At 43.9% G+C, this 27,092-nt stretch overlaps 1 protein-coding gene across 1 annotated transcript; it reads left to right on the plus strand.

Annotated features, from left to right (window-relative positions):
- The first annotated feature begins 233 nt into the window (after window positions 1–233).
- LOC111856113 (integrin beta-3) lies at window positions 234–27,054 on the plus strand. Its single transcript, XM_023835789.2, has 15 exons — window positions 234–474; window positions 2,802–2,887; window positions 4,332–4,536; window positions 6,409–6,661; window positions 7,158–7,320; window positions 7,756–7,917; window positions 8,029–8,124; window positions 8,355–8,444; window positions 8,982–9,116; window positions 10,477–10,906; window positions 20,822–21,044; window positions 21,824–21,924; window positions 22,552–22,671; window positions 23,870–24,036; window positions 25,081–27,054. The coding sequence occupies exons 1-15, from the start codon at window positions 402–404 to the stop codon at window positions 25,147–25,149; spliced, it is 2,373 nt and encodes a 790-aa protein (XP_023691557.2). The 5' UTR covers window positions 234–401; the 3' UTR covers window positions 25,150–27,054.
- Window positions 27,055–27,092: the final 38 nt, after the last annotated feature.

The following is a 27,092-nucleotide window of genomic DNA, read 5'->3' on the forward strand; positions in this document are numbered from 1 at the left end:
TCCCGCCGCATGAAAAACGAAACAACTACCGATTAAGGTATTGCACGACGTTGCTAATTTTGGTAATGATTTAATGGTTATAATCAATCATTATTCGACTGTTAATTGTCCAAGAAAACGACGTCAATGTCATTGAGTGAGGCAGGTAAGGCAGTTGGGAAAAAGTTGGGCCAGTTTTCTAGATCATTAAATCAAATCCATTGGTGAGGTTTCTAGCACAGCCCTCTGGATGGTCCCTCCCTTCTGGTCAACTCAACTTTCCGCTGGGAAATTTGGTTGTTTGCTGTTCAGTGATTCCAATGTAGAAGCAGTCATTTGGAGTGACAGGGAACGGGAGACTGTCCTGATTAACGGCTTGGCACTGGGCAGAGGGAACTCTGACATACCGTATCGCTTTCACTATGAACTCTTTGACGCATCAGCTCAGCTTTTGTATAACTTATCTGATTTTGTTTGCTTCATCGCCTGGTTTCGGTAAGTCAAACCGCTGAAATTCTACTATTGTGTTAACAGTAATCATCATAAGCTTCTTAAGTTAGCATGGGTTTGACAACATATATGTATGTTTTTTGGGCTTGTATATTTTGAATTATTTGTACACGCTGTGGTTCGTTGACATGACTTGTGTAGCACGTAAATATATGCCTTGTATTATTTAATGGACATGGGGAAATCCACGAAGTGGGAATGCAAGCTCTTAATTGGGATAGCGAAATGCACAAGCCCTTATATGGATGTCGAGTCTTTCTACGTGATGAACTTGTTTCCGTGCAATAGCAGTGGCTGGTATGGGAAATATGACTGTATCATGAAGTTGGATGTTTAGAAATGAAAAACTTTGTTGTGTAAGATATTACTATTTGGTAATTGTGATGGACTTAAGTTTTATAAAACTTGTTTTTATAACACAGTGTGCCGAACTGGGGCTAAGAAAGGTACAGTATATGAAAATGCGGGACGATCTCGCTAAATGGGTTTAGAAAAAAAAAATTAAGGGGTATAAAACACCCCTGAATAGGGTCTTGAACCGCCTATAGTAGTTATTGTTTACATGCTAGGGCGTAAGTTTGGTTTCAACTTTGGTAAGGGCCAAATCAGCCCCGAATCCCCCGTCCCCCCAAACACACACGGTACTGAGAATAATGGTAGGGACCCGTCGCTACCGTTCATACCCCAATCTGTGCCCTTGTCTACATTATGCAACCCATACTTTATACTCACATTTCATTGCCTTGCAAATGAATAATATGAAGAGAGCTATAGAAAAGAATGCATACAAATGTTTATTTAAACACAATGCTCTGTAATTAGCACGATAAGCCTTAAAATTAATTCATAATAATTAGTAAGTCGGTTAAATTTGGAAAGGAATACTATTCGAATGTTAGGTTTTAGTCCTTAAAAGTGTGGACATAATAGCCTACTTTCCATTTCACTTAATGTACGTGTGCTTTTAAACATAATGTAGAATGCCTCAAGGAATTTATGTAGCTCGTTTTATCAAGCTAACAAATGACAATTCAGTAACGAGAGAGTACCGGGAAGTCTTTAGAGTGTCTGTTTTATGAGAGAGACACCGAGCACACGGCAGAATTGTGTATTCTGGTTCCAGGAACTTTTGAACATGAGGTTTTTTATTACTTATGGCTCTTATCGTTTTTGTTTATACCCTTAATAAGAATGTAGGCTGGTGTAGCGATAACCAAGGAGAAGATTATGCAATGCAGGAGCGGGATGCCGTTTAAGGAATGTGGAGGAGGGAGAGCAGCAGTTTGGTTGTCATGCACAGTGAATTGAGGTGTGATGGAGTGGTAGGGAGAGTATATGGATAGTGGAGAGGGAAAATGGGCAGTGTTTATTTAAACATACTGAGGGGGTTCATTTAAAAACAAAGGACAAAGACAAAAGGAACCAACTTCTAGTCTGAATGTTCGTTCACGTCCTAAATATAGTTGTACTGTATATTTACATCACATTTACATCATTTGAGCTTGGAACAGAAAATGTTAGACAGTGCAATATATAGCTTTGGATTGGTTGCAGTTCTCCTAAAGTGGAAGAATTTCAACATGCATAACTGAAATGTGAATCTTCCTCTTCTGTTTGTAGAACGTTTTGCAATTGCTTAAATGATTAGCGATAAAGTTGTGAGAGCAGCTGGAGGGAAATTCCGGAGGTTCATCCAGTTAAATGGATGTACTGTATAAAACCGGCCAGCTGAGTAGCTGTTTCTTAGCACCTAAGAGTTTTGTGTCAACTATGTCAGGGTCTCAGCTAGAGATTTTGGAAGGCATATCATATCATATCAGGCCCCCAACCCAGACCAATCCAAATATATTCCATTTCTTAGGGCCCCTTGTCACTCAGGGGCCCTTGGAATCATCCCCCGCCCCAGGTTGTTGAGTGTACCTCTCTTATTCCCCTATGCATTGCCTGCTTACTTGTTTACTTGTTTGTGAAACACTGCAAGAAGCTGGAGATGATCATTCTGGACTTGTTATGTCAGGTTTCTCATAGTGTACGTGTATCATTTACTTGTGGGTTTTCAGCAACATCTCAGTCTCTGCACAATTACAACATTTACAGTATTAGCATTGCACAAGAGACTCTTATGACAGATCCTTACCACACTGCTGGTACTCGCCTGCCCAGGTGTGACTGCCTGGTCTGCAGCTTCTTCCTTGTACCTATATCTCCACATAAACACAATTATGAGCTTTGCTTTGGGGAATGATGGGTTGCCAAAAGGACTTGGGTGGAGCAAAGCTGTGTTCTTATGCTGAAACCTTATCCTCCCTTAGGCTCCAATATCTGCACATCTCGAGGGGTCAGCACCTGTAAGCAGTGCTTGGCTGTCCATGCCAACTGCGCCTGGTGCTTCCAGGAGGTAAGGATGCAACCGCCATTTCTAGCCGTGGAGGGTAACACTCCTGTCCTTTGTCCCTCTTCATTTCTCCCGGATATTATAATGCTACCTCCACACAATTTCCCATAAAACCATGGACTGAGTGTAAGATTATACCCAAACTGTTCGCATTTGACATGTTAAGTGACTGCAGATTTTTAAAAAGCACTGCATTTTAATATATGATGTAACATGATGTCTCGGTTTGTTTGTATTTCTTTCTTCTTTTTTTCAAACACGTAAAACAGATTTCCATAAAAATCGGCAGCGGTAGTTTAACACTAGTAGTGTTACTCTGGGCACTGCTAAAATTTGTTAACACTCAGAGTGTTGAATTAGTATTATCAATCCTGTCACGCACTTATATACAAAGGTGCTGGCTGAGTATAAGTATACAGCACCACAGAGTATAAGCACTTCACTTCTTTGCAATGAGTGAATCATAGTACTAAATGCTTGGTTCTGCAAGGCAGTAAAGATTCATCTGAGAGGATGTGGTCCCTCCCTGTATAATCTGTCCAGGCTGGTGATCCTCAACTGTTGCTCAAAGACTCTCAGATTTATCCACTTTTTCTCTCAGTTTTGTGCAATTTCAACTGTACAAGAGAGACATAATAAAGAAACCAAGCAAAAAAAAAAGTCGAGATGCATTTTTTTTTACTAAAATTAGTCAATGACTTAAAACACAGCCTCTTAGTTTCACCCCATAGAAGTCCAAAGGTCTTTGCTGGTGTTGGTGGTTGCATCGAGAAGTACTAAAACCGTGACAGTTTAAAAAAGTTTTTAAGAAGTTTTAAAAAGTGCCGTACTGTAAAGTTAAGGAACACTGGGTACTGTAACTTTGGTAATAACTAATAAGTCAAAGGCCAGTCCAGCCTTTTGGGTGAGAGAGAATTTTCTTTCAGTAAGTTTCCAATTAGGAGGCCATGACAGAGAAGAAGTGGAATTTTTTGCAGTTTTTTTTTTCTTTATTTTTTTCCTAACAGAAATACGTAGCTTTCTGCTGAGGGAAGCTTGTCCACAGAATTCCCAGGGACACTTGTGCCTTTCGATACAGTCTTGCCATTGATGTATTTTTTGTGTGACAGTGCAGTTAGAGTCTCTGTGGGAAAATGCTGCGCCCTTTTCCCCAACTGTGCACTGCAGGCTCTGATGGGTAGTGAGCTCACCACAGATTGATGAGTGTTTTCTAATGTTCTCTGGCTAAGCTTTCTGGAAATAAGGATGACCCAACCCCCCAAAAACAGAACATTACTGTAACTAGAATATTACTTTGCCACTGAGGTGAAATAAAGAAAAAAAATCTATGCTTCTTGTTCTTACATTTTCCTGACGCCTGTCGTTTATAATTTTTTCTTTACTTGTCACTGTCAGTGAGAATCCTCCCTGATGACAGTCTTCACTTTCCCTTGCTCCACTGTGGCAGGACTTTGGACAGGGCACCGCGAGCTTGTCCCGCTGTGATCGCAGGGAGAACCTGGTGGCGGCAGGGTGCAGGGCAAACGCCCTGGAATTCCCGTCCAGCCGGCTGCAGGTGAATGAGGACCTGCCCCTGAGCGACAGAGCCTCCACATCAGCTGCTGATGTCACACAAATTCGGCCTCAGAAGTTACAGATCACCCTGCGTCCAGGTGAGGCTGCTCACACACACACACACACACACATGCACACATACAAACACATATATTATATAAAATATAAATTATATTAAAAAATATCTATATTTTTTGTGAGGACTCTCCATTCATGTCTACTATGGACATAACCTATTATTATTAATAATAATAATAATAATAATAATTAATAATTATACGGATTATACTACTACTACTACTACTACTACTAATAATAATAATAATAATATAATAATAATGACCCTAAATAACCAAAAAATATACTTTTGCCATTTCAGTTTTTTGATTGCAGTCACAGATTTCCCCCTTGTGGGGACTAAAAAATATCTGCACAAGGTCAAAATAACTGGTATTTATCACATTGTGGGGACATTTGGACATTTGGTTGACACAATGTAATATAAACATGACCGCATGCACACACACACACACGCACACAGGTCTATAATTATATCTTTGTGGGGACTCTCCATTCATTTCAATGGGGAAGACTAATCAGCAAACCATAAGTAACCAAATAAAATAAGTCTTTTGGCATTTAAAATTTTTTGATTGCAGTTATAGATTTTTATAAAAATTGAATTTCCCTGTGTGGGGACTGAAAATTACATATGTGTTCATATGTTTTTTACATATGTGTTGTGGCCTGGTTCTGCTATTATATATTTATCTATTTTTTTGTAACAGATGCTTTATCTGAAATGGTGTACTTTTTTTTGACAAAGCAGAGTCAGACAGTCCCTGGAGTAACTGGAGGTCATGGGCCTTTGCTTAAATCACTGGGATTTGAACTGGCAACTTTCCGATCGCAGGCACAGCGTTCCCAACCACATCAGCAAAAGCTGATCTTAACTTTAAAAGTGTTGCTTTTCATGTGTAAGATTCAGATTAGTTCGCTTCACTTTGTCTAATGGATGCTGAAGAAATGGCTATCCAGAATGGGGATACACTGCCATGGATACAAACAAGATGAAGGGTGGTGGAGTTTAAATAGCTTGTCACTTAGCTAGCTGAATCCTGCACACTTGTGTAAATGTTTATGTCACACGCATCTGTTTTGGTGGCCTGGCAGAGGTTGCTATCCTTTGCAGCTTGCTTTAGTTGCCTACAGTTCTCTCATTTTTTATATGCAGTCATCCCTAGGGAAGATGTTCACATCAAGTATGTTCCTCAAGAGCTAAGTGCTCAGAATGACGTCACTTTGGCTTCCTTGCAACATGTCGAAGTGCTTTTAATTAAAAGCAGCAGCTCTGATCCAGATCCAGACATGCAAGCAATTTTGAAAAAAAAAATATATATATACAAAATAAAAGCAAGATTGGCATCAACAAGACTCAAAACGAAACTGAGGGTTCTACGAATGACCTCACCAGATATGTTCATAAAAAGATTCTGTGGTTTTCTATCTATAAAAAGTGCATGGCACGAAGTCACAATCCGTTTTGATGCTAAAACTTTTATGCCAGTTTCTATTTCATGATTTCACTGCTGTTTGTCAGAAAACATTATTGTAACTGTGGGTTGACTGCAACAGCCAGTTTTAATTATTGATTAAGCAGATGCATTTTTGCAAAGAGACCAAGGAGGCAAGATGGCCTTAGCATTACTAAGCACGTTGTGAATGGGGGGAGGCTCCCCTTTCATTTCAATTTGAAGCAGGAGTCCAATTCCTACTGGCATGTGAAACTATATATTCAAAATGTGCATATATATATATATATATAAATATTGGTGATGTCACAACAAACACAACAAATGACTGTCTTCGTAGTAAAGTATCTGAGTCCGTATGGTCTGCTCTGTCCCGGTTTACTTGCACACTTTTGAATCACCTTCCGGGCCTCATGAGGATGCCATAACCCTTTGCAGGTGACTCGCAGCATTTCACTGTGAAGGTCCGACAGGTAGAGGACTACCCTGTGGACCTCTACTACTTGATGGACCTTTCCTATTCCATGAAGGATGACCTTGCCCGCTTGCGCTCACTGGGCAATGACTTGGCTCTAGCCATGGGCCACACCACCAGCAACCTACGCATGGGATTCGGGGCCTTTGTTGACAAGCCCATGTCCCCCTACATGTACATCTCCCCCAAGGAGGCCGTGGAGAACCCCTGCCTCAGGTATGGGGCCATTGTTAGTTATTGTGAACTCAATGAGTGGGGCTGTTTTCCAGGATTTACTTGGAAGAATATCAGCCAACGTCCTGTTCTGATCTTCGAAAACCTTCAAAATTCAATAGTTTTAAGTCTCTTTTCACAGCAGTACAACAGTATTTCACAACCGTACAAAAGTATTGTTCTATCCCATTTGTACACCTAAATATTTAGCTTGCACGGTTCAAACAAAATGTCTTGGTGAAAGATACACAGTGGTACACAAGCAAAACTGGATCTTACATAAGAAACTGTACTGGCTTTTATTCACAGCCCCCGCCTCGAACCTTAAATTCTTCAGTGATGCTGTAAGAACAGGATATAAGTTAAACCAGTGCAACAGATATACATTAGTTGTTACCAGATGACTCTTGTTTGTTTATCATTAGACAGCACGCTGCCACAGGATGCTTTAAGCCAGCACCTGTCAAACGTGTTGTTTTCCTCCCCACGGTCACCGCAGCATTCATACGACCTGCCTGCCTCAGTTCGGCTACAAGCACGTGCTGTCACTAACGGAGCAAGTAAGCCGCTTCACGGAGGAGGTGAAGAAACAGCGTGTGTCCCGCAACAGGGACGCCCCCGAAGGCGGCTTTGATGCCATCATCCAGGCCGCCGTCTGCAAGGTGACACGCTCCCGGCACAATACCCGCCGTTTTTTAACTCGCCCTCACGTTTCCTTGAATGTGTTTGCTTTGCACGTCACATGGTTACCTGTTATCAGTTAGGAGTGACTGCATTGTAGAGCCGCGGTTGTCAGCTAGTGGTGATTACTAGCATGTAGTCAGGGTTCAAAAGGTCAGTGGAACACAATACATAAAGAACAAGAGTATCTCATTTCCTTCTTTATATCTATGTGAACAATTTCTGGTGGTTTATCTGTCTCTGTCTAGCTATCTATCTATCTATCTATCTATCATAACCTTAATTAAAATGTCAGACTGCAAACTATAGAACACACTATAAATTGACATGTGAATGGGTGCTGGGCCGGTATAGTAATAACACCACAGATGGAAACATGAAGGTCTGAGATGTTTCCCGTTTCCTTTTGCTCTCAGGAGAAGATTGGCTGGCGTCAGGGTGCCTCCCACTTATTGGTGTTCACCACGGATGCCAAAACCCACGTGGCGCTGGACGGCCGCCTGGCAGGAATTGTGCAGCCTAATGACGGGCGCTGTCACATGGGCAACGACAACAACTACAACATGTCGACCACGCTTGTGAGCGTCCCTTTGATGCCCGCACATGTGACAAAATGGGGATGAAAGCCAGGCGGATTAAATAGACACACAGCTATGTTTAACGTGCTGTTCCCATGTCTCCCCGTGCAGGATTACCCCTCCTTGGCCTTGATAACCGAGAAGATGTCAGAGAACAACATCAACCTGATATTTGCTGTGACCAACCACGTGGTGCCCCTTTACCAGGTGGGTGTGCTCCCCTCCCACCCCCGCAAATGTATCCCTTTTCTCTCTCTAATCAAGACCCCAGCCCTTTACCAGATGGGAATCCCCGACTATATCCCCCCTACTTCCCAAAGACACGGCTGTGGAGTATCGTTCAGCATTTTTTTAGTCCTTACACAGGTGACTCAGCTTCCATGCCACACAAACTCACCCGCCGCGTCCTTGTCCTTCCCTCACTTCTGTCTGCTCAGAACTACAGCGAGCTGATTCCAGGAACCACTGTGGGCACGCTGTCGGACGACTCGGGGAACGTGATCCAGCTGATCCTGGATGCGTACGCGGTGAGTGGAGCTCAGCTGCTGGGGCAGAACAGAAAGGGGCAACTGCAAGGGGCAATTGCAGAGTGAGAGCATCTGAAATCACACCCCCCAGCAAATTACACATGGCAGTTTGACATATTGCATATGCAAACAGAGCTAATGCCATAATGTAAATGAATGTGACAGACTGCACCGCAAGGAGCAGGACCATCACTAAACTGCAGTTGGTTCAAATACTGTGCTGCTGTACCTTAGAAAGGGACTCCTTTATCTATGTAAAGAACATGGTGTAACATTGTGTAAGCCCCTTTGCATAAATGCTTATTTAATAATATAAGTTATATTTAATGTGATATTAACAAATCCTAAATGACCCTGTGATCCTGACATGAATTACCCATGGGAGGGAGGATGGATAGATGGATGGATTGATAATCCAAAATTCAGCACTGATAGTAACACGCCTATAAACTTAACACAAGTGTCCACTGTCCACTTGATCTCTATTGTGTAGCGATATTATTTTTGCGGTTTTAAAATGGTCGTCTTTTGGGATAGAAAATTCGCTCAAAGGTGGAGCTGGAGCTGCTGGACGTGCCGGAGGAGCTGTCCCTGTCCTTTAACGCCACCTGCCTGAACGGGGAGGTCATCCCGGGGATCAGGTCCTGCTCTGGCCTCAAGATCGGAGACACCGTCAGTTTCATTTCCCTATTCTCATGTTCGTCTCTCTCACCTCATGCTAGCCGCCTACCGTTTATTTTATTCATAATCACAAATAACACGACACCTGCACAGAGCAGCCTTTCGCCTTAGTAAGCTGCTCAGTGCTCCTAACAGTCACCTTAATATCAGTCAGACCATGCGGCCGTCGCACTCAATCATACGTCCAAACGGTGACTTTTAAGCAACAGGCATGGCGGCTCATTAGCTAATGCAGGGCCGGGCTGTGGGCCGTAGGTCGGCAACATGGACCGGATAGAAGCAGCAGAGGGTGGGGCAGCGGGGTTAGTCAAACAAAAGGAATTTTTTAAAGGGGTAGAGGCCCAACACAAAACTAGGTCAAGGCCCCTTTAAGAAAACCCGCTGAAAAATTGGGGAATGCAGGAAAACCCACCCAGCTAACCCTATAAAATCCCAAGGCAATTAGTCCAACCAGGACCATCTGGGTTTTATTAACCGCATTACATGTAAGCACTGGGCTAGTGATTGATTGCTATGGAAATACAAGGGCCGACCTAAACCTGGCCCTGTGCCACCGCTGCAAATGCAATGGCTTTCGCATTTTTTTTTTTCCTTCCGTTGTCACAATCATGTTTCTTTCCACCAACCTGTCCATTGCTGGTTCCAAAAACGACAAATAACAAAATTATGTTAAAGGAAGACTTTTATCCTTTCCTCCACTTCTCATTTAATCGCAAACATGCCGATAAGTGCAACTAACAAGCACGTGAGGCAGAAGATTTAGCTTTGGTTAAGCTTTAGCGGTGCTGTGTGCAGTGTGTGCAGTGTGTGCAGTGCGTAGCTGAAACGTCACAATTGACTGACGTCGCTGATGTACATTATGCAGACAAAACAGCATCTGGGGATAATGTTTTGCAAAACATGCTTGTATTGGCTAATATGTGAGGCCTCGGGGGGTGGGGCGGTGGAAAGGTCGGAGAGGGCTACTCTGTCTGACTCACCTCTGCTGGTGTCAGATGACTGTCTGGCTGGGACTTCCGGCCACCAGTCAGAAGCATGTCTGTAACTCAGCACATTCATTGACTCTCTGACTCACCTGCATGCCTCACTCGCCACCAACACGATAAATGCAAGAAAATGGGCCCACCTCTTCCTGTCAGATATCACTGTAAATCAGTGGTCTCCAATCTTTTTTACATTTACAAAGAAAACATTCTGGGGAGTTACCGAATCGTCCGGTATATTTCACCAACCACCTCGGTATATTTTGACGACTGCGTGGGAATGGAAGTCGTGTTTTGCTCAGCTCAAGCTGCCCGCTCACCGCTGCTGTACGTGCTTGCTTGCGGCCTGCCCTCGCCAATCCCTGCAGGTGTCATTCAGTGTGGAGGCCCGCGCTCGTAGCTGTCCCACGGACATGCGCAAGACCTTCACCATAAAGCCGGTGGGCTTCAAGGACGCACTGCAGATCACCGTGGACTTCGAGTGCGACTGCAAGTGCCAAGCGCAAGCACAAGAATCCAGCCCGGCGTGCAACCAAGGCAATGGCACCTACCAGTGTGGCATCTGTCTGTGCCACCCGGGGAGGCTGGGCCCGCGCTGTGAGTGTGCGGAGGGTGACTACAGCCCCGCAGAGCAGGACCACTGCAACGCCAGCCCCAGTGCGCCTGTCTGCAGCAGCCGCGGTGACTGCGTCTGCGGCCAGTGCGTCTGCCACAGCAGTGACTTTGGCAGGGTGTGGGGCAAGCTCTGCGAGTGTGACGACTTCAACTGCCTGCGCTACAAGGGCGAGCTCTGCTCAGGTAGGCCACATGGCATCCCAGCTGGGTGATGTCACAGCGACTGCATCTCTGATTGGCTGTTTGGCGATGGTGGGTGACTGTAGAGTTTCTATTTAGCATCAGTGGCTTTGGTGATTTATTTAGAAAGGTGGGAAGTTCAGGTCCAGAAAGTACAAATACAGAACAAGGTTTTGTTCGAACCAAACATTTCAGCATAAAGAGTCACATTCACAGAGTACTCAGCGAGCTGAAACAAAACCGTGGTCTGGATTTGTACTATCTGGACCTGAATCTTCCACCTCTTTTCATGATAAAGCTGCTTTCCTGAGTTTCTTTTTAAGTCTCAATAAAAACTCTGCTGGAGAGTTTCTATTATTGGCAAAAAATATATGTTCAATTTCATCCCTCTGTTATACTGGGTAAGCAATTGGCTGGACGTTCACTTTTAGTGAGTGCAGAAATGTGTGCAAAAATAATGGACAAATCACCAAATGGATTTAGAAAAATAATCCCCTGCCCTGTGCCCTGTGAGGGACTGGCATCCTGCCCAGAGTGTCCCCTGCCCTGTGCCCTGTGAGGGACTGGCATCCTGCCCAGGGTGTCCCCTGCCCTGTGCCCTGTGAGGGACTGGCATCCTGCCCAGAGTGTCCCCTGCCATTTGCTTTCTCTTTCCTGGGAAGAAAGATGGATGGATGCTCTCAATTATATTGTTCAGGACTTTAATAATACTGCGAGATGAAATTGTTATTGACAGCAGTGAACAAGCTAATATGAAAGACTCTGAGCCTTGTGTAACTGTACATATCCATTAACTGCACTGTTGAAAAGGTTAAAATGGGAAATTAAGGCCTGAACGTGCAGGTGTACAGTCAAGGAGTTAAGTTCTTCTTCTCTGAGGTTGCCACTCTGGATTCAGGTTTAACAGTGGTGCCTTCAGGCTTTACAGAGTCCAGTCCTTCTTCTCTTCTCAAGGAAGACAATCTCCAAAACACATTTTTAGTGTTTTGGTTTGTCACCTCTTGTTTTGTTTCCCAGGCAACAGCATGATAGGGCTATAGCATGATTATCAAAGCTGCATTGCTGAAGGAAACATTAGAATGTTTACTGGCCAATCAGAATCGAGTGTTTAGCGAAGTAATGTTTATGTCATGTGCTTCAAATGATACATTTCACGCCCTTGCCAGGCAGCAGTAATTAATAGCAACAGTCAGTGGTGTTGGAAAGATTTTGACATGGGGGGGGGGGGGGACCGGATTTGCCCTGTGCGTGCAGCGGGTGCAATGGGCACACAGCCATAGTCATATCATGAAAGGATGCAATGTAAGAAAGATTTAAAAATAATTTTAGAGTAATAAAGATTTCATTAAAGACTAACACTGTTTAGGTTGCAACTTCAATACTGAACATATCTAAAAAAAATAACTGATCCATATGAAAATTGAGTTTGTCTGATACAGGCTTACAGACCAAAGCATCACAGCAGCAGCGAAAAGAGGAAGCAACACGGTTTTACACAAAGTTGCTCTTTACTGTAGTCCAGGGGTGTCCTGGATGGCTGGAGCCCTGTGTAGCTTTAGCTCGTTCCCAGTTCCACCGCAAATGATTCAGCTCAAGGGCTGTGTGGTAATTAGCACAAGGAGGTGCAAGGAGTTGAATCAGGTGTGTTAAATGAAGGGAAACCCAAAAATGTGCAGGACTCCGGCCCTCCAGACTGCACTCAAATAGCAACAACACTCTGATAACCACATACTGTAGCAGGGAAACAGAGGGAGGTCCCATAATGGAGGGGAAGGCTCACACAGCTGGAGTACTGGAGTATGTCAGAATTACACATATACAGGGTAACACACAGGCCTATCAGGAGTACAACAAGTATTTACACTAAACACAGACAGCTATTTATAACAAGACATACACAGAGTTATATACATGGCTAGTAACCATGCTGGGATTTGCTTATCCCACTGGTGCTATACTGCCCCTTCCTCAGAGGTCGGCCGTCCTGGTGACCACCACCCCCAGTCCTCACCTCAACTCTGGGACTAGTCCTACTGGTGCGTCTCCAATGAAGGGACGAAGCCTTCACTGGAGCACTGGCAAGGCTTAGCTACTGGCAGGTGCTGGCATGACAGGTTCCCCTGACCACTGACCCTTCAACTTATGTGGCTTAGAAGGGACCTGCTGCCCCTCCAAATCCCAGGATCGAGTGGCCTTGCGCAACTGCACCCTGCAGCTCACGGTGCTCCTCAGCCAGCTGGTCTTCGGGAACACGGCACATCTCCTTGTGGTCACACAGTGCGGCCTCGGCCTCCTGCTTCAACTTTGGCACCTCCTCACGTATCACCACCTGCATCTCCTCCGAAAGGCAGTCCCCGCCCCTCCAAAGAGAACTTCCGGAACTTGTCCTCCTCCTCCCGCAGCCGTCACTGTTGTTCCTCCAGCTCGCTGTGCTCCTGGGCCAGCTGGTCTTCCAAAGCACGACGTGCCTCATTGCAGTCGTGCAGTGCTGCCTCTGACTGGCGGTCACGCTCGCCTTCCCAGCTGGCCCGCTCAGTATCCTGCCTGCTCGGCGCCCGCCGCTCATCCAGCTCACGTTGCTCTCGAACAAGCCGGGCCTCCATAGTGCAACACACCTCCTCGTGAGTGAGAAACGCTGCCTCTGCAGCCTCGACCTGCTGGGGATCACACTTGTAGCTGAGGTCCTGTATTGGTTCCTTGCTGCTGGCAGGCTGGGAGCTCTCACTGTGAGCTGGCGGAGGCCCCCGGAGCTCTCACTGTGAGCGGGCGGAGGCCCCCGGAGCTCTCACTGTGAGCGGGCGGAGGCCCCCGGAGCTCTCACTGTGAGCTGGCGGAGGCCCCAGGAGCTCTCACTGTGAGCTGGCGGAGGCCCCCGGAGCTCTCACTGTGAGCGGGCGGAGGCCCCCGGAGCTCTCACTGTGAGCGGGCGGAGGCCCCCGGAGCTCTCACTGTGAGCTGTCGGAGGCCCCAGGAGCTCTCACTGTGAGCTGGTGGAGGCCCCAGGAGCTCTCACTGTGAGCTGTCGGAGGCCCCCAGAGCTCTCACTGTGAGCTGTCGGAGGCCCCCGGAGCTCTCACTGTGAGCTGGCGGAGGCCCCAGGAGCTCTCACTGTGAGCTGGTGGAGGCCCCAGGAGCTCTCACTGTGAGCTGTCGGAGGCCCCCAGAGCTCTCACTGTGAGCTGGCGGAGGCCCCAGGAGCTCTCACTGTGAGCTGTCGGAGGCCCCCGGAGCTCTCACTGTGAGCTGTCGGAGGCCCCCGGAGCTCTCACTGTGAGCTGTCGGAGGCCCCAGGAGCTCTCACTGTGAGCTGGTGGAGGCCCCAGGAGCTCTCACTGTGAGCTGGTGGAGGCCCCCGGAGCTCTCACTGTGAGCTGGCGGAGGCCCCCGGAGCTCTTGCCCTCCCTCATCACTGGCATCTCGGGTGGGGGTCCAGCGAGCTGGCAGGGGCATCTGCAGGATGCACTGCACAGGTTCGAGGCCTCTAACAAGTACGGGGCAGCACCTCTCTCTCGCTCCATCACCCCTATTCTGTCCACTGGCGGGCTTGGGGCTGCTTCCAGGCAAAAGCATAGCCAGTGTTCCCTCTTTCACCTGACAAAAAATCTAAACCGAAATACAAGAAATATGGACTTTATTTTATATTAAGCCTTTTCCTTATAATCGGCGTCAATGGAGGGGAAAACGCTTAACGTAGTATAAAGTCCTTATTCTTAGCATTTCAGTTTAGATTTCTTGTCAGGTGAAAGTGTTTATGACCAGATATATGTGTGAGAAATATAGTGATTTTTGGTGGCTGTCTTGGTACTTTAAGTTACATTAAGCCTTTTCCTTATAATGGGCGTCAATGGAGGGGAAAACGCTTAACGTAAAATAAAGTCCATATTCCTTGTATTTCGGTTTAGATTTTTTGTCAGGTGAAAGTTTTTATGACCAGATGTGTGTGTGCGAAATTTGGTGATTATTGGTCGCTATTTTGGTACATTAAACCACATTAAGCGTTTTCACATTAAGCGTTTTAGAATGTCCCCACACCGATCGATAACATTTGCTACTTTTAGAATGGCCCATGCTCATTTGACATGGATGATCGACGATCGTGTGTCCGGGGCGCCGGGCCAGTTTTGATTAGGCCCTACGGGTGCTACGGTTGAAAATTGGGAAAAAATGAAATTCGACTTTTCAAAAATTCAAAATTTGTCATTTGAAAATTTAATTCGCCAGAGTGACGATTTGATGCCGTTTTTTCTTCGTCACCATGGGTTGCGTTTTCGTCAATGACGAGAGTGACGAGCGGCAGCGGGAACCCTGGCTATACACGCGGCCCATGAGCATGCAGGGATACGCTAATCCTGCGGGCAACTACAATATGTTTTGTCCTTGCACTCTGCATGCACAGCGAATTGGCCTAAATAATATGTGGATTCACAATAAAAGTTAAGGAAAACGCTCATAATAATTCTTACTATTGTTTTTTTGGGGTGGTGGGGGTCTACCCCATATTCCCATTGCCCCTGGCAATAGTCACCTATAAAAATGGCTAGAGGTGAAATGCACAAGACATAAATTTGTAATAAAGCATGAAGATGCACAGCCAGTAGAAACTGCACTGTCTGTTAAACATATAATGATTCTGCACATTTCTGCTTGGCAGCTCAACATGCCACAAAACCCAGGAAACATGGTGATACGGGTTAAAGTTTGACTTTATCTGACAAGGCTGGTTTCCTGTTGTTTTTATTTTTCTATAAAATGCCACTAAAAGGCTCAGCGAAAGCTCGGGGGGGATAATGCAGGAGGGTTAGTATTTAATCTTACAGAGAAATGGTTTTTATATATTGAGGTATATATAACTATTTCTGACTATTTAGTAGTGCATATTTCAGTCCAGTCCTGGTGATCCCCCTGAACACTCTGCAGAGTGAGTTGAGTAACTGTAGCCTCATCTGCAGTTCACGACACCATTGATTCTATGACAATCTGTAGATTGTCTGTGACTCTTTGTATTAATTCATTCATAGTCACCATTTTATTGTTGCATTCTGTACACAGCCAACCCAATGTGTCTGTTCTGAGCTATCGGGACAGTGCTATTCAGAGGAAAGTGGCATAGTGACATAGCCTACAATTGGAGGGAATCGGCACTGAGGTTTTTCATTGGTTTGGGTTAGAAATTTTAAAAATGTAATAAATATAGTGACACTAATGAGTACATACAACAGTAAAAGTTATCTGTATTTTTTATTGCATTTTAATTCAAGCTAAACGTAATTACACAGGACTGCAAAATCAAAGGTGACACTCCACCTTCTGGTCATTGGAAGGTATTACTCCCCCCACAGGTACTTCGTACCTTTCATGACTCAGCAAAAGACAAAATGCATTTCATGGTTCCACAAAAGCATTGCATGATTCCACAGAAACAACAAGATGACTTCCTTTCACTCACAAATTGCATCTTGTACATGACTGATTTTATTTAGCTGACAAAATGCATTTTGTCCGCAAAATGACTTTCTTTCACTTATGAAATGCATTTTGTAGACAAAATTAATTTATTTGGTTTACAAAATGCATTTTCTGAACGAAATGATTTTCTTTTTATTCATGACAGCAGATCCATTCAGCCTTCTGTCCGTGAAATCAAAATGAAACATTAATTTCGATTTCTGTACACGAAAGAAAGTGAAGTCTACACTTTTGAAGACAAAATGCAGTGAAGCATTACTTGATTTCGCCATTAAATAATGCTTTTTGTGCACAGAATGTATTTTCTGCATGAAAATAAGCGCTTGACATTGGTCACCCCATAGTCTACCACCGCCACGGTATGTGGGCAGTTCTGAGGGCAGTTCTGTGGGCAGCTCTGTGGGCAGTTCTGAAGCCAGCCTTGTGTGTGAGGTTTGCATGTTCTCTTCTCTGCCCATGTGGTTCCCTTTTTGGATTTTCTAGGCCCACATTGAAAAAAGCATGCAGTGATAAAAAAAGTATTAGAAATTTCCAGTAAGGATTAAGTGTGTGCCCTGCAACGAATGCACATCCTCTATGGGATGTGCCCTGTGCTGCCTGATAGAGGCTTCAAGATCAACATAACTTTTATGGTAGAGAAGAAGTTATGGAAGATGGAAGGAATTAAAAAAATTATATTATTGTGCATTTTGATTATAGCTCTACATTTTTGTGAGCAGTAATGATGTCATGAATTGCCTTGAGACTAACTTTTAAGGAGTTGGCTGATCATTCCGGTCATTCTTTCATTTATTTTTGACTTGCCCTTTGAACCTCTGCGTAATCCCTCTTTCAAAACAAGCCAACACAGACCAACCACACACAGCATCCGTAACAGCAAGGTCAGCAGAAACGTATGAATAAGAATGTGGTTTGAATGAGAGAAGCTGGTTAGTGCCCAGTGGCACACATCAGAAGCATATGGCTGGTTGTGAGGAAGATGTTGTCCAATCTGGCATCCTGGAATGAAGTTGGTTGCATAGCTGATATCTCTGCATTCTGTTGAGCCAAACTAGTTACAATCCTAGTTGTGAACATTAAAACAATAAAATATAAGCACCTACCTAATTTGATTGGCACAACACCACTGGATGGATGAATGGATGCTTTTTATGTTACTTTTGCTAGGAACCCTGGGGCCAGAATATACTGAGTGTTGGATTACTTGCTTAGCCGGATAGCTTGTCGGATTTAATGTTCAGCCCAGTCTACCTTAAATCCGACAAGTAAAAAATCCTGCTTCGTGATACAGACCCCCGATCTCCTATTACTGTTCAACCCAGTTGTTACTTAAACAATGACTTACTTTAGCAAATACTCACTAAAATAATGACTTACTCTGTTAAACAAGCTTAGACTACAGCTCAAAGTGCTGTTGGGTAACGTGCTACTCGGTTAGAGTAAATTATTTCATTTAGGTATGAATGCGGAGGAGGGGAGCCTGTCAGTCCTCCTGCAGATGGGTGTCCATACTTCTGGTTGCAGTGTAATGTTTATCCCCATCCTGCTAATTTTATTTCCTCACATTCCTCCTCCTTCCCTAATTCAACAATTTAATTTTACATCCCCGGATAGAGATTCTGGCTCAATCAACACTGAGTTGTTGTTTTTTTTTGTGGCATAAACAATGCATCCCTCAGGGAGCAAGAACATTTCACAAGGCTACTCTTGCATCCACCCAACTCCAAATTGGTATGAAAAACCAAAGTCTCGCCCAGATGATGCTCACTTAGTACCCTTAGCCCATCCCGCTGCTGACATCGTGTGGGAGGCACTGACAATGACAACACACCATGGTTTTTATTCTTTTGGGAAGCCACTGCAGCCTGTAATTAAGACGACCGCACCACGTTGGTTCCTGCAGGAACATTGCACTATGGTGTAGAGTGTATGTTTGTGTCATAAGAGGCTGCCCTCCCCAGGGACGAAAGTGTGGTAGTTTTTTTTTTTTGTAGTGACTCAGTAGTAAATAGGTCGTTAGGGATGGCTATTTATATTACCTTGTTTTCATCTGGCTAGACCTTTAGCTACTGTAAGTAGCTGAATTGGCATAGCTAACAGACAATGACATACATAAGCAAACAGTACGTGTTAAATACATATAATTCACTATGACTGTAAATTGTTGTTAAAGGACCAGAGTGTAGCCGACACATACAGTTCATGCTAGTTAATATTTCTAAAGTAATAATCAGAGTCAGAATCAGAATTAATTTTATTGGTACAACTGCTTGTACTAGGGCTGTGTTTTGACAGTGTTGATGCTTACATTCACTGAGGGCAGAACATAAATGACAAAGTTGTGTTGTGGGGACCAAGCTTTTCATAGACTGTGAAGTTTTAGAATAAAATGACACTTCAGTACCTCAGAATAAAACATTGTCCTGTGCAAACCAAGTGAAGACAGGGTTTGGGCTGTGCTGGTGTCCCTGTGGTTCTGATTCTGTCCACATTCTATGTCTGTGCATTTTCTGTTTTTTTTTTTCTTGCAGTCCAAAGACATGCTGCTTGGTGAAGTGGCATATCTAAATTACCCATAGCGTGTTATGCGTGTGTATGTGTGTGAATGTGCATGTGTGTGTGTGTGTGTGCGTGTGTGTGTGTGCCCTGCAATTTGTATTATGCTGCTTGGGGTAGGTTTCATTACGCTCATAAGTTTGTATTGGATAAACAGTTGAAAGCTGGATGGGTGGATGCATGGGCGGAAATTATGGGGGGGTTGGGGTTTTAACTCCCCCCCCACCTCCCCAATAATCAAAACCAGCCAATACAACCCCCTGGACCTCCTTAAATGGGTGGCAACCTCAACCCCCCAATGCTCAACCCAAAGTTACGGCCTTGGATGGATGGTACATCCATAGAATCCTCTGCCTTCACAGGAAGTGTTTTAACAACATTGCTGCTGCTTGTTCACAGAAGGAAGGCCTACTGTACAGCAGTCTTGTCACCCCCTGGAGGATCAGACACCCTTGAAGGCTGTGACGGCCTGGTCCCCTGTCTGACTGGATTTTCATGTGCGTCTGTAGAGTTACTGCTATGAGGATGAGTGTCCATCTTATCCTCAGGGGTTCTAACTCCATTGCTCTGAATCCCCCTTGAATTTCATCTCTCATCTTCCAGTAGCTTCTACCTTTCATACAAAAGAGGTTTCTGTGAGGTCAGCACCAGGCCAGAAGAGGAGAGGCTGCGGCCACAGCGGCATTACAGCATTATGTAATATCACAGTTCCTTTTAAAGGCTGATATTAATATCCAGCATCCAGCTCTTTCACAAAAATTACAACTTAATCTTTTAGTAAGCATAATTTGATGCACAAGCAAATGCTTTGCACTAGGTGTGTAGTTCGGACTGGTATTTGAAAAACATTAACCTATGTAATCTAGTGTGTAATTTGTCATTTTGAACCATGAGTGTTCTTTTATTAGTGGTCCAAATCTACTTTAGAAGTGGTATTTAATATTAAATTATTCATTACATAAAAATGTACAGGTCACCAATCAGACTAAACTCGTAGCTATTGTGAATAATAACAGATAACATTGAAACTTTGAGCTGAGGTGGTTAGTCAGACCTCTACAATCATGTTAAAACAAGAAGCTTGTGAATCACTATTGCATACAGTCGAAAGCTTCATGCTGGATGCCCATACACTAACAGCTTAATTTTTTTTTATGTGTCTGTATTTCATGCACTCTACAGCCACAAGGATTTTTCCCTCAAAAAGACTCTTTGAAAAGGCTATTCTGCATTGTCATTGCAGCTGGTGATGTCACAGTCAGTGCTGTCACAATGGTCAATACTAACCAGTTCAGAAGACCCTCTGATAACGGCGTCTAACTTTAGCGTGTAGCAGGTTTAGTGCAAAACACAGGAAGTTGTGATAAGTTTCATTGATATCAGAGCGAGCCAGTCAGAAACATGGGAATGAGAGGCCAATAGGGAGCATCGGACCTCTTCCTGTGTAGCATTTTATCTGGGCCTGCCGTGTGCTGTTATCCTGCATGGAAGAAACTGAGGCTGGCGTTCCCAGCCAAGCTCGCAAAGACAGTACAGTTAACAGACGCACATGGGTAGAAGGAAATGACAGAGTTAATCCTGCAGGCTAGAGATCTGGGTTTTGCAAAGGCAAACAGTTTGAAAAAATATAGCTCGTGGTGATAAGGCAAGTGACAAATGCGAAAATGATGATAAGCTTTTTTTAACGAAAAAAAAAAAGTTGTCAAAGCAGAAACTAAGCCAGAAATACAGCCCTTAACATCAGCACCAACCCATGACTTGGTCAGCGCACTTTGGGTGAGCTGGATTTCATCACCTGTAGCGTTTGCAGGCAAAAAGGCTGGCAACGAAGCACTCGTTATATTTTGTTTTCTAATCATTCTGAAATTGCCGTCCCTCCCATCCTCATTCCCCAAGGTCACGGCAAGTGTTCCTGTGGCTTCTGCCAGTGTGATGCCGACTGGAAAGGTGAGAACTGCAACTGCTCCACACGCACAGACACCTGCATGTCCAGCTTGGGCCTCCTGTGCAGTGGCCGTGGCCAGTGTCTCTGCGGCAGCTGCGACTGCACCCAACCAGGTGCCTACGGAGCCACCTGCGACAAATGCCCCACCTGCCCCGATGCCTGTACCCTCAAAAAGTGAGTCCTCAGCCTGTTGCCTATGATGGGGGGGGGGGGTATAAGAGCACCAACACAGTGCATCATTCTTCCCTGTAACTTCCTCAAAAACATCTCCTACCCACGATGCTGCTCTGAGACGACCCAGCTACCCTGACTACCCTCCAGTGAGGACTTGACACATGTTGGGTTTATGCCAAAATCATTCCTTCTCCATAAGGAAGCATTTAATTTTTGTCTGTCACTAAATTAAATGAATTGAAGCTTTATTTGCCATTTGCACAAGTATAATTGGAATGCTTCAGATATGCCGTCTGTTCTACTTTGAGACATACACACGGATACACAGTTGATTGGAAAGCAGGGGGCCGAGCACAGGGTCAGGCCATTTGTCCAGCACCCCTGAAACATTTCTGGGGGGTTAAGGGCCTTGGTCAATGGCCCAGCGTACTTGTGACTGTGGAGGATGGCATTTGAATTGGCGACCATCTGATGACAGGAACACAGACCTAACTCTCTGAGCCTCCAGCCACCACCACCAGCCCCCCACCACCATAACAGTGTCTCCTTAAATTAATGTTTCTTTGAAAGGTGCTTGCCTGTACAATTTTTCCGAATTTATACTGCTGAATGATTTTACTGTAGCAGCTCAGGTTTAAGTATTTTTCTCAAGGGTAGCACAATAACTGCAACCTATCAATGTTGAGACGCGGTCAGTGACTGGATCTGATTGGACGGCTATGGTGTCCGTTGATGAGGACGACACAGGCCAGGAAAACTGACGGCTATGTTGGTCACAGGGAATGTGTGGAGTGCAAGCACTTCAAAAGAGGGAAGCTCTTAGATGAGGGCACCTGTGGTCGGATCTGTCGGGATGAGATCGAGCTGGTGGAGGATTTAGGTGAGTGGAATGCTGCAAATTCCATCCTGGAACGTCATTAGATCATCAGTACATTGCCCAATTTGATTTTAAGCCCTTAGTTTTTCTTACACTCTTTTGATTCGTGGTATTAAGCATGACATTACTTGTCAGGTCCAAGGATGCCATATATCGTTAAACTAATTATTTCACAATGATTATTACCTTGAGATTTCATTGCACCATACAGAAACTTTCATTTTCCCAATGTAATTTTTTAGGAAACATCTCAAATATGTTTATATCTTCATTTTTGTATCAAAACTATATTTTTAAAAATGTGGGATTTTCTCTGGCCTCTTTAAGAATAACCCTGTGTTTGTGGCCTCAGTACTCACCCCTGGCTCCATTCATGAGCCCATAAACTTAATTAAAGGCTGAATGTGCCTCAGGACAAAGTGTATGGTCGCACTGGCTTTATATAAATGAGTTGTTCTTGCCGCATTTTCTGTTAATGGTCTGTCTGGGTTCCCTGGGGTGTTAAACAGAGGCTGTTGTGGGCGTGAAGCTTCTAGACTTCTCTGGTAACGTCCAAAACGTTCTGCTGTCTCCCACCTTCCCCCTGTCCACTCCTCATTCTCCTCTCCTGCCTGCTTTCCTCTCCTTCAGTTTTCCATGACAAAAATGCTGTGAACTGCACATATAAAGATGAGAACGACTGTGTAGAGCGGTTCCAGTACTACGAGGATGCCAGCGGAAAGTCCATCTTGTTTGTGGTCAAGGAGCCAGGTAGAGTGTCTCTCTGTGTCCCTCTTATGCACATACCAGCACACACACCATCATACACACACCATCATACACACACTATCACACACAGTGTGCATCATCCCACGGATGAGATCGTGTTTAAATTTCTAGCACTGAAATGTATCTTCAAACATCCTGGACCCCTCCCACCCTGGGTCCATAATATACCCCCCCACACACTCAGTGTAGTGCCAAAATCTACTGTCCCAGCAGGAGCAAACTGCTTGTTAAACCTACAAGTTCAGAGTAAAATTGAGCAGGAAGAGGGGGCGGAGCCAGGCCAATAAGACACTCTCACCAAAAGAACACTTAGCCTGCAAAAAGTCTTTAAGCACTACAGTATCACTTCCAGTTCCTACATCCTGTATAGAAAACAGTGAAACTCATAATATTTTTTTCACAAATATTGGCAGCACAGTGTTTATGCAGCACAGTGAAAGCACTGTAACTTCTTATGGAAGTTATATAATCTGTGATATAAAACAAAACATGCTATAATCCCGATTATTTAATAGGTGTCTTCAGATATAGAATTCATAGAGACTTAATGTGGCCTTTTTTTTGTATTTTGACAGTTTCTGAAGATAAAGATTTTCTACTTGGACTTGTGCACTGCTTTGGGTTTTCTCATAGAAATGCCAGCCCTGTATTTTAGCAAATGGTCTGCATTTCAACTTTAATTTCTCTAGTCTAATGCTTAACTCCCCCCCCATCCAATTAAGCCGGAGGTAAAAGTCAGTTAGGGTTGAACCAGAAGCAGTTCCTGCGGAGAGAATCTGTAAGGCAGACCCCCCTAATGGGCCCACATGTGGAATCCGGCCTAGGCTAAGCAGAACAGAGGCAGAGCCTTGAGGAAAGAACACCTCCCTTTGTAAAACAGCAGTAAATGGCATCTCAGCTTCTGGGTGTCTAGCTGACATGGCACACACCACCATCGGTGATCCGCGGAGGGGGAGGGAGGGGAAGGGAGAAATGTAAACAAGGAAAACATGGTTCCACTTAGATACTCTTGATGACTGTGGAGGGAAGTGAAGACAAAAGCAAAAGCAACTCCCTCCCAGTTTTTACGCTCCATCTGACCAAAGGGTTCACTTCTGAGTGCCATCAAATGACTTGAGGTCAGTACCAAGAATAAGATGCCATTTGACTGAGAATTGTGGACCCTCCCCCTGCCTTGCAGATTGCCCTAAGGGGCCCGACATCCTGGTGGTGCTGCTGTCCGTGGCGGGGGCTATCCTCTTCCTGGGCCTGGCGGCACTGCTCGTTTGGAAGCTGCTGGTCACCATCCACGACCGGCGCGAGTTTGCTAAGTTTGAGGAGGAGCGGAGCCGCGCCAAGTGGGATGCGGTGAGAGAACGGCCGATTGAGCGAATGAGACTGTGCCACGTGGAAATCCACCTAAGCAAGAGCACACAACTTGCTCTGGAACACCTACGTCTATGCAAATACCAGTGGTGTGTGACCCTGCAGGTTAGGACTCATGGTGCCCAGGACTGGAAGGTTACTGGTTGATATCCCATGTCTGGTAGAGCAGTGCTGCCATTGGACACTGAAGCAAGATCCTTAACCTCAATTACTCCAGGGGTTCTAGACATTGGCTGACCCTGCACTGTGACACTAGAATCCTTGCTCTCACCTGTATGTGTGTCTGTATGTCTCTTGGAGAGAGAGAAGGGATAGATGGAAAATGACCCAATATCCCCAAGGGGATGAATATGTACACATAGTATTTCAATCATTTTACTCTAGACTCTTTATTTTATTTTACTCTTTGAATGCACATTCAAAGCAAATTATTTATATATCAAACAAAAAGCATTACACACATACAGTGAAACAAGACAGTGATTTAAGCAAACAAGGGAATTTTGCTGTGGAACCCCAAACGTGTGGTTTAATAAAGGATATACTGTACAAAACAGCATCTGTAACATTTAAAGTAGCCTACACTTTTAAAACAAAGCAAAATAAATAAATGTACCAAAGTTTATCCAAACTACATCCAAAATATATTTTTCAAATTAAACTATTGTTGTGTTTTGTTGTAAACCATGAGGAGACGGGAGATGTGGGAGGAAGTCTGGACAGTACGGCTAACCATGTTTCACAAACAAAATCGTGCCTATTCTTAAGGGATCAAAAGCTTGTTTTATATTAGGCAATGCTAATTAGGATTTCCTGCTAACCAGAACTGTTTGTTTTATGCTGATTTCCTCACATTCAGCAGCATCTTGTGAAACATATCTGGATTTCTCTGTAACAGGTTCTTTCGTAGGTAAACCTGGCTAATCTTTTTAACGTAAAGATGCTCTCGTGAATTTGTGCTAAAATAAGCACACAGATTAATTGCAATCATGTTAGAAATGACTGTAGACCTTTCTGTTTTTTCAGGGTAACAATCCACTCTACAAAGGAGCCACCTCTACCTTCACTAATGTGACCTACCGTGGCAAAGACTGACACTGACACTGGTCCGGAGCAAAAATGTTCCAGCAAAACTCAGGGGTCAAAAAGGTGAAGGTTTCAGGATGGGGAGACTTATACTGTTTTTGAGCTTCTTTTATTCTGCTGTGTTTTGTGTGCAGACTCTACCGTCGCAGGACAGAATAACTTAATATTTTCAGCAATTGTAAATATGTATGATAATTTAAAGAGCAGAATTATATTAGGACTAGTGACACGTGAATTACAGGCTCACTACTGGCCACACCCCTCTATCTTTTCCATTTTTTCAAACAGCAACATTCAACCTGGTGATGAACTATGGGAAAGAATCTCATGTTCACCCTTTGCTGTAGGATTCTGTCGTAACAAGCATAAGGGCAGACAGTTATTTTAGAAAAGGAAAATTCCTCCATCACTAACGTCCAGTTTCACAAATTAATGCAGAACATATATCCCCTACACACATCACAAAACATAGAAAACATAGTTTCATTCTTACTTGTACATTTATACGTTTCGAGATGTAGGTATGTACAATTTAGGCCATGAATCCAGAGAAACTGTGTTTGCCGGTCACTGATTGAAAGTCAAGAGTCTTCAATCTTAATAAGATATCGATCAGCGTCAAATATTTGAATAGTTTGGAAATAAAAATAAATTAACCCAGAAAGGAAATTTTTTAACTTATCAATGATAAATTACTTGTTTAACAAGTCATACCATGTCACACTACAATGTTGGGCGTGAACATGTACAAACACCTTAAGAAATTAAACAGACGGATTGAGATGTTTCATAACTACAGCCCCAGAAAAAATTAAGAGACCACAGCACAATTTCTTGGTTTCACTCATTTCTCAATGTATGGGTGTGCATCTGAGAATAATATATTTTTTTTTGCAAACTGGTTCTTCCCTGTTTCTCATTAATGAAGGGCTTCTTCCTTGCTTCGTGGGTTTTTGGTCCTGCTTCTAGGAGCCTGATACACACTGTCTTAGCAGTGCACTTCAGACCTGCACTTAACGTTTCCCATTCCTGCTGAAGGTGATTTGATGTCATCCTTCCATTCGTCAGAAACCGTCAGATAAGTTGACAGTCATCTCTGGCATTTGAATGTTGCTTCCGCCCTTGACTTGGCTGGTTTCTGGTCGTTCCCAGTGTCTCCTGCTTCACCTTATTCTTGTGTACTGCTGTCTTAGAAATGTTGAACCTGGAAGCAACCTGCTGCTCAGCACAGCCTCCTGCCAGCAGAACCAGGATTACCCGGGATTTTAAAAAGCAGATTTAAAAAAAATATAGAGTGGTCTCTTCATTTTTTCTGCAGCTATGTATATTTTTTGAGTGTGTGCACGCATACATACAGACTACTACGAAGGATTTTCAACAAATGTAAATTTGTTGATTCTCCTATCCTGAAGACACATAGTTCTTCCAGGAATTATCTTTACTGGTAATCTGTTATATTTTCAGGGACAAGACTGTGCCACTTTAATTACAATAAAGGCATTACAGCCAAGGTGTTTAATTTTATTTAAGCATTTAATATTACTGATCTCCAAGAACATCAGAGAGAGTACCCATTGAGAATTTATTTTAAAATAACTAATGCAATATTGATTTTTTAATTATTTGTCTTGTGTTGCCTTTGTGGTTTTGGCTTAATTAGGCACAAAATCCTGCAAATATCCCCGGCATCTTTCCTGCCCTGTTTTTGCCTTCTGTAAAGCGATTGGATCTTAGGGAATAGGCATAAATGCAATTTTTTTTATTTATTTCTGATTTTAATTACTTCATACTGAGCAAAATACTGTAAATCTGAAGACTGTTGCGAGGGCTGAGAAGTATTATTTTCTGCTTTCTGGCTGTTTACATTCATGTTACCCCCACAGAGACATCTGAAATAAAATGGTTGGAATTAAAGTAAGGAAATGAGGCTAATCTTTGTAGATTTGCTGCCC

This window comes from Paramormyrops kingsleyae, chromosome 5, assembly GCF_048594095.1.
Source record: "Paramormyrops kingsleyae isolate MSU_618 chromosome 5, PKINGS_0.4, whole genome shotgun sequence".
NCBI classification, from domain to species: domain Eukaryota; kingdom Metazoa; phylum Chordata; class Actinopteri; order Osteoglossiformes; family Mormyridae; genus Paramormyrops; species Paramormyrops kingsleyae.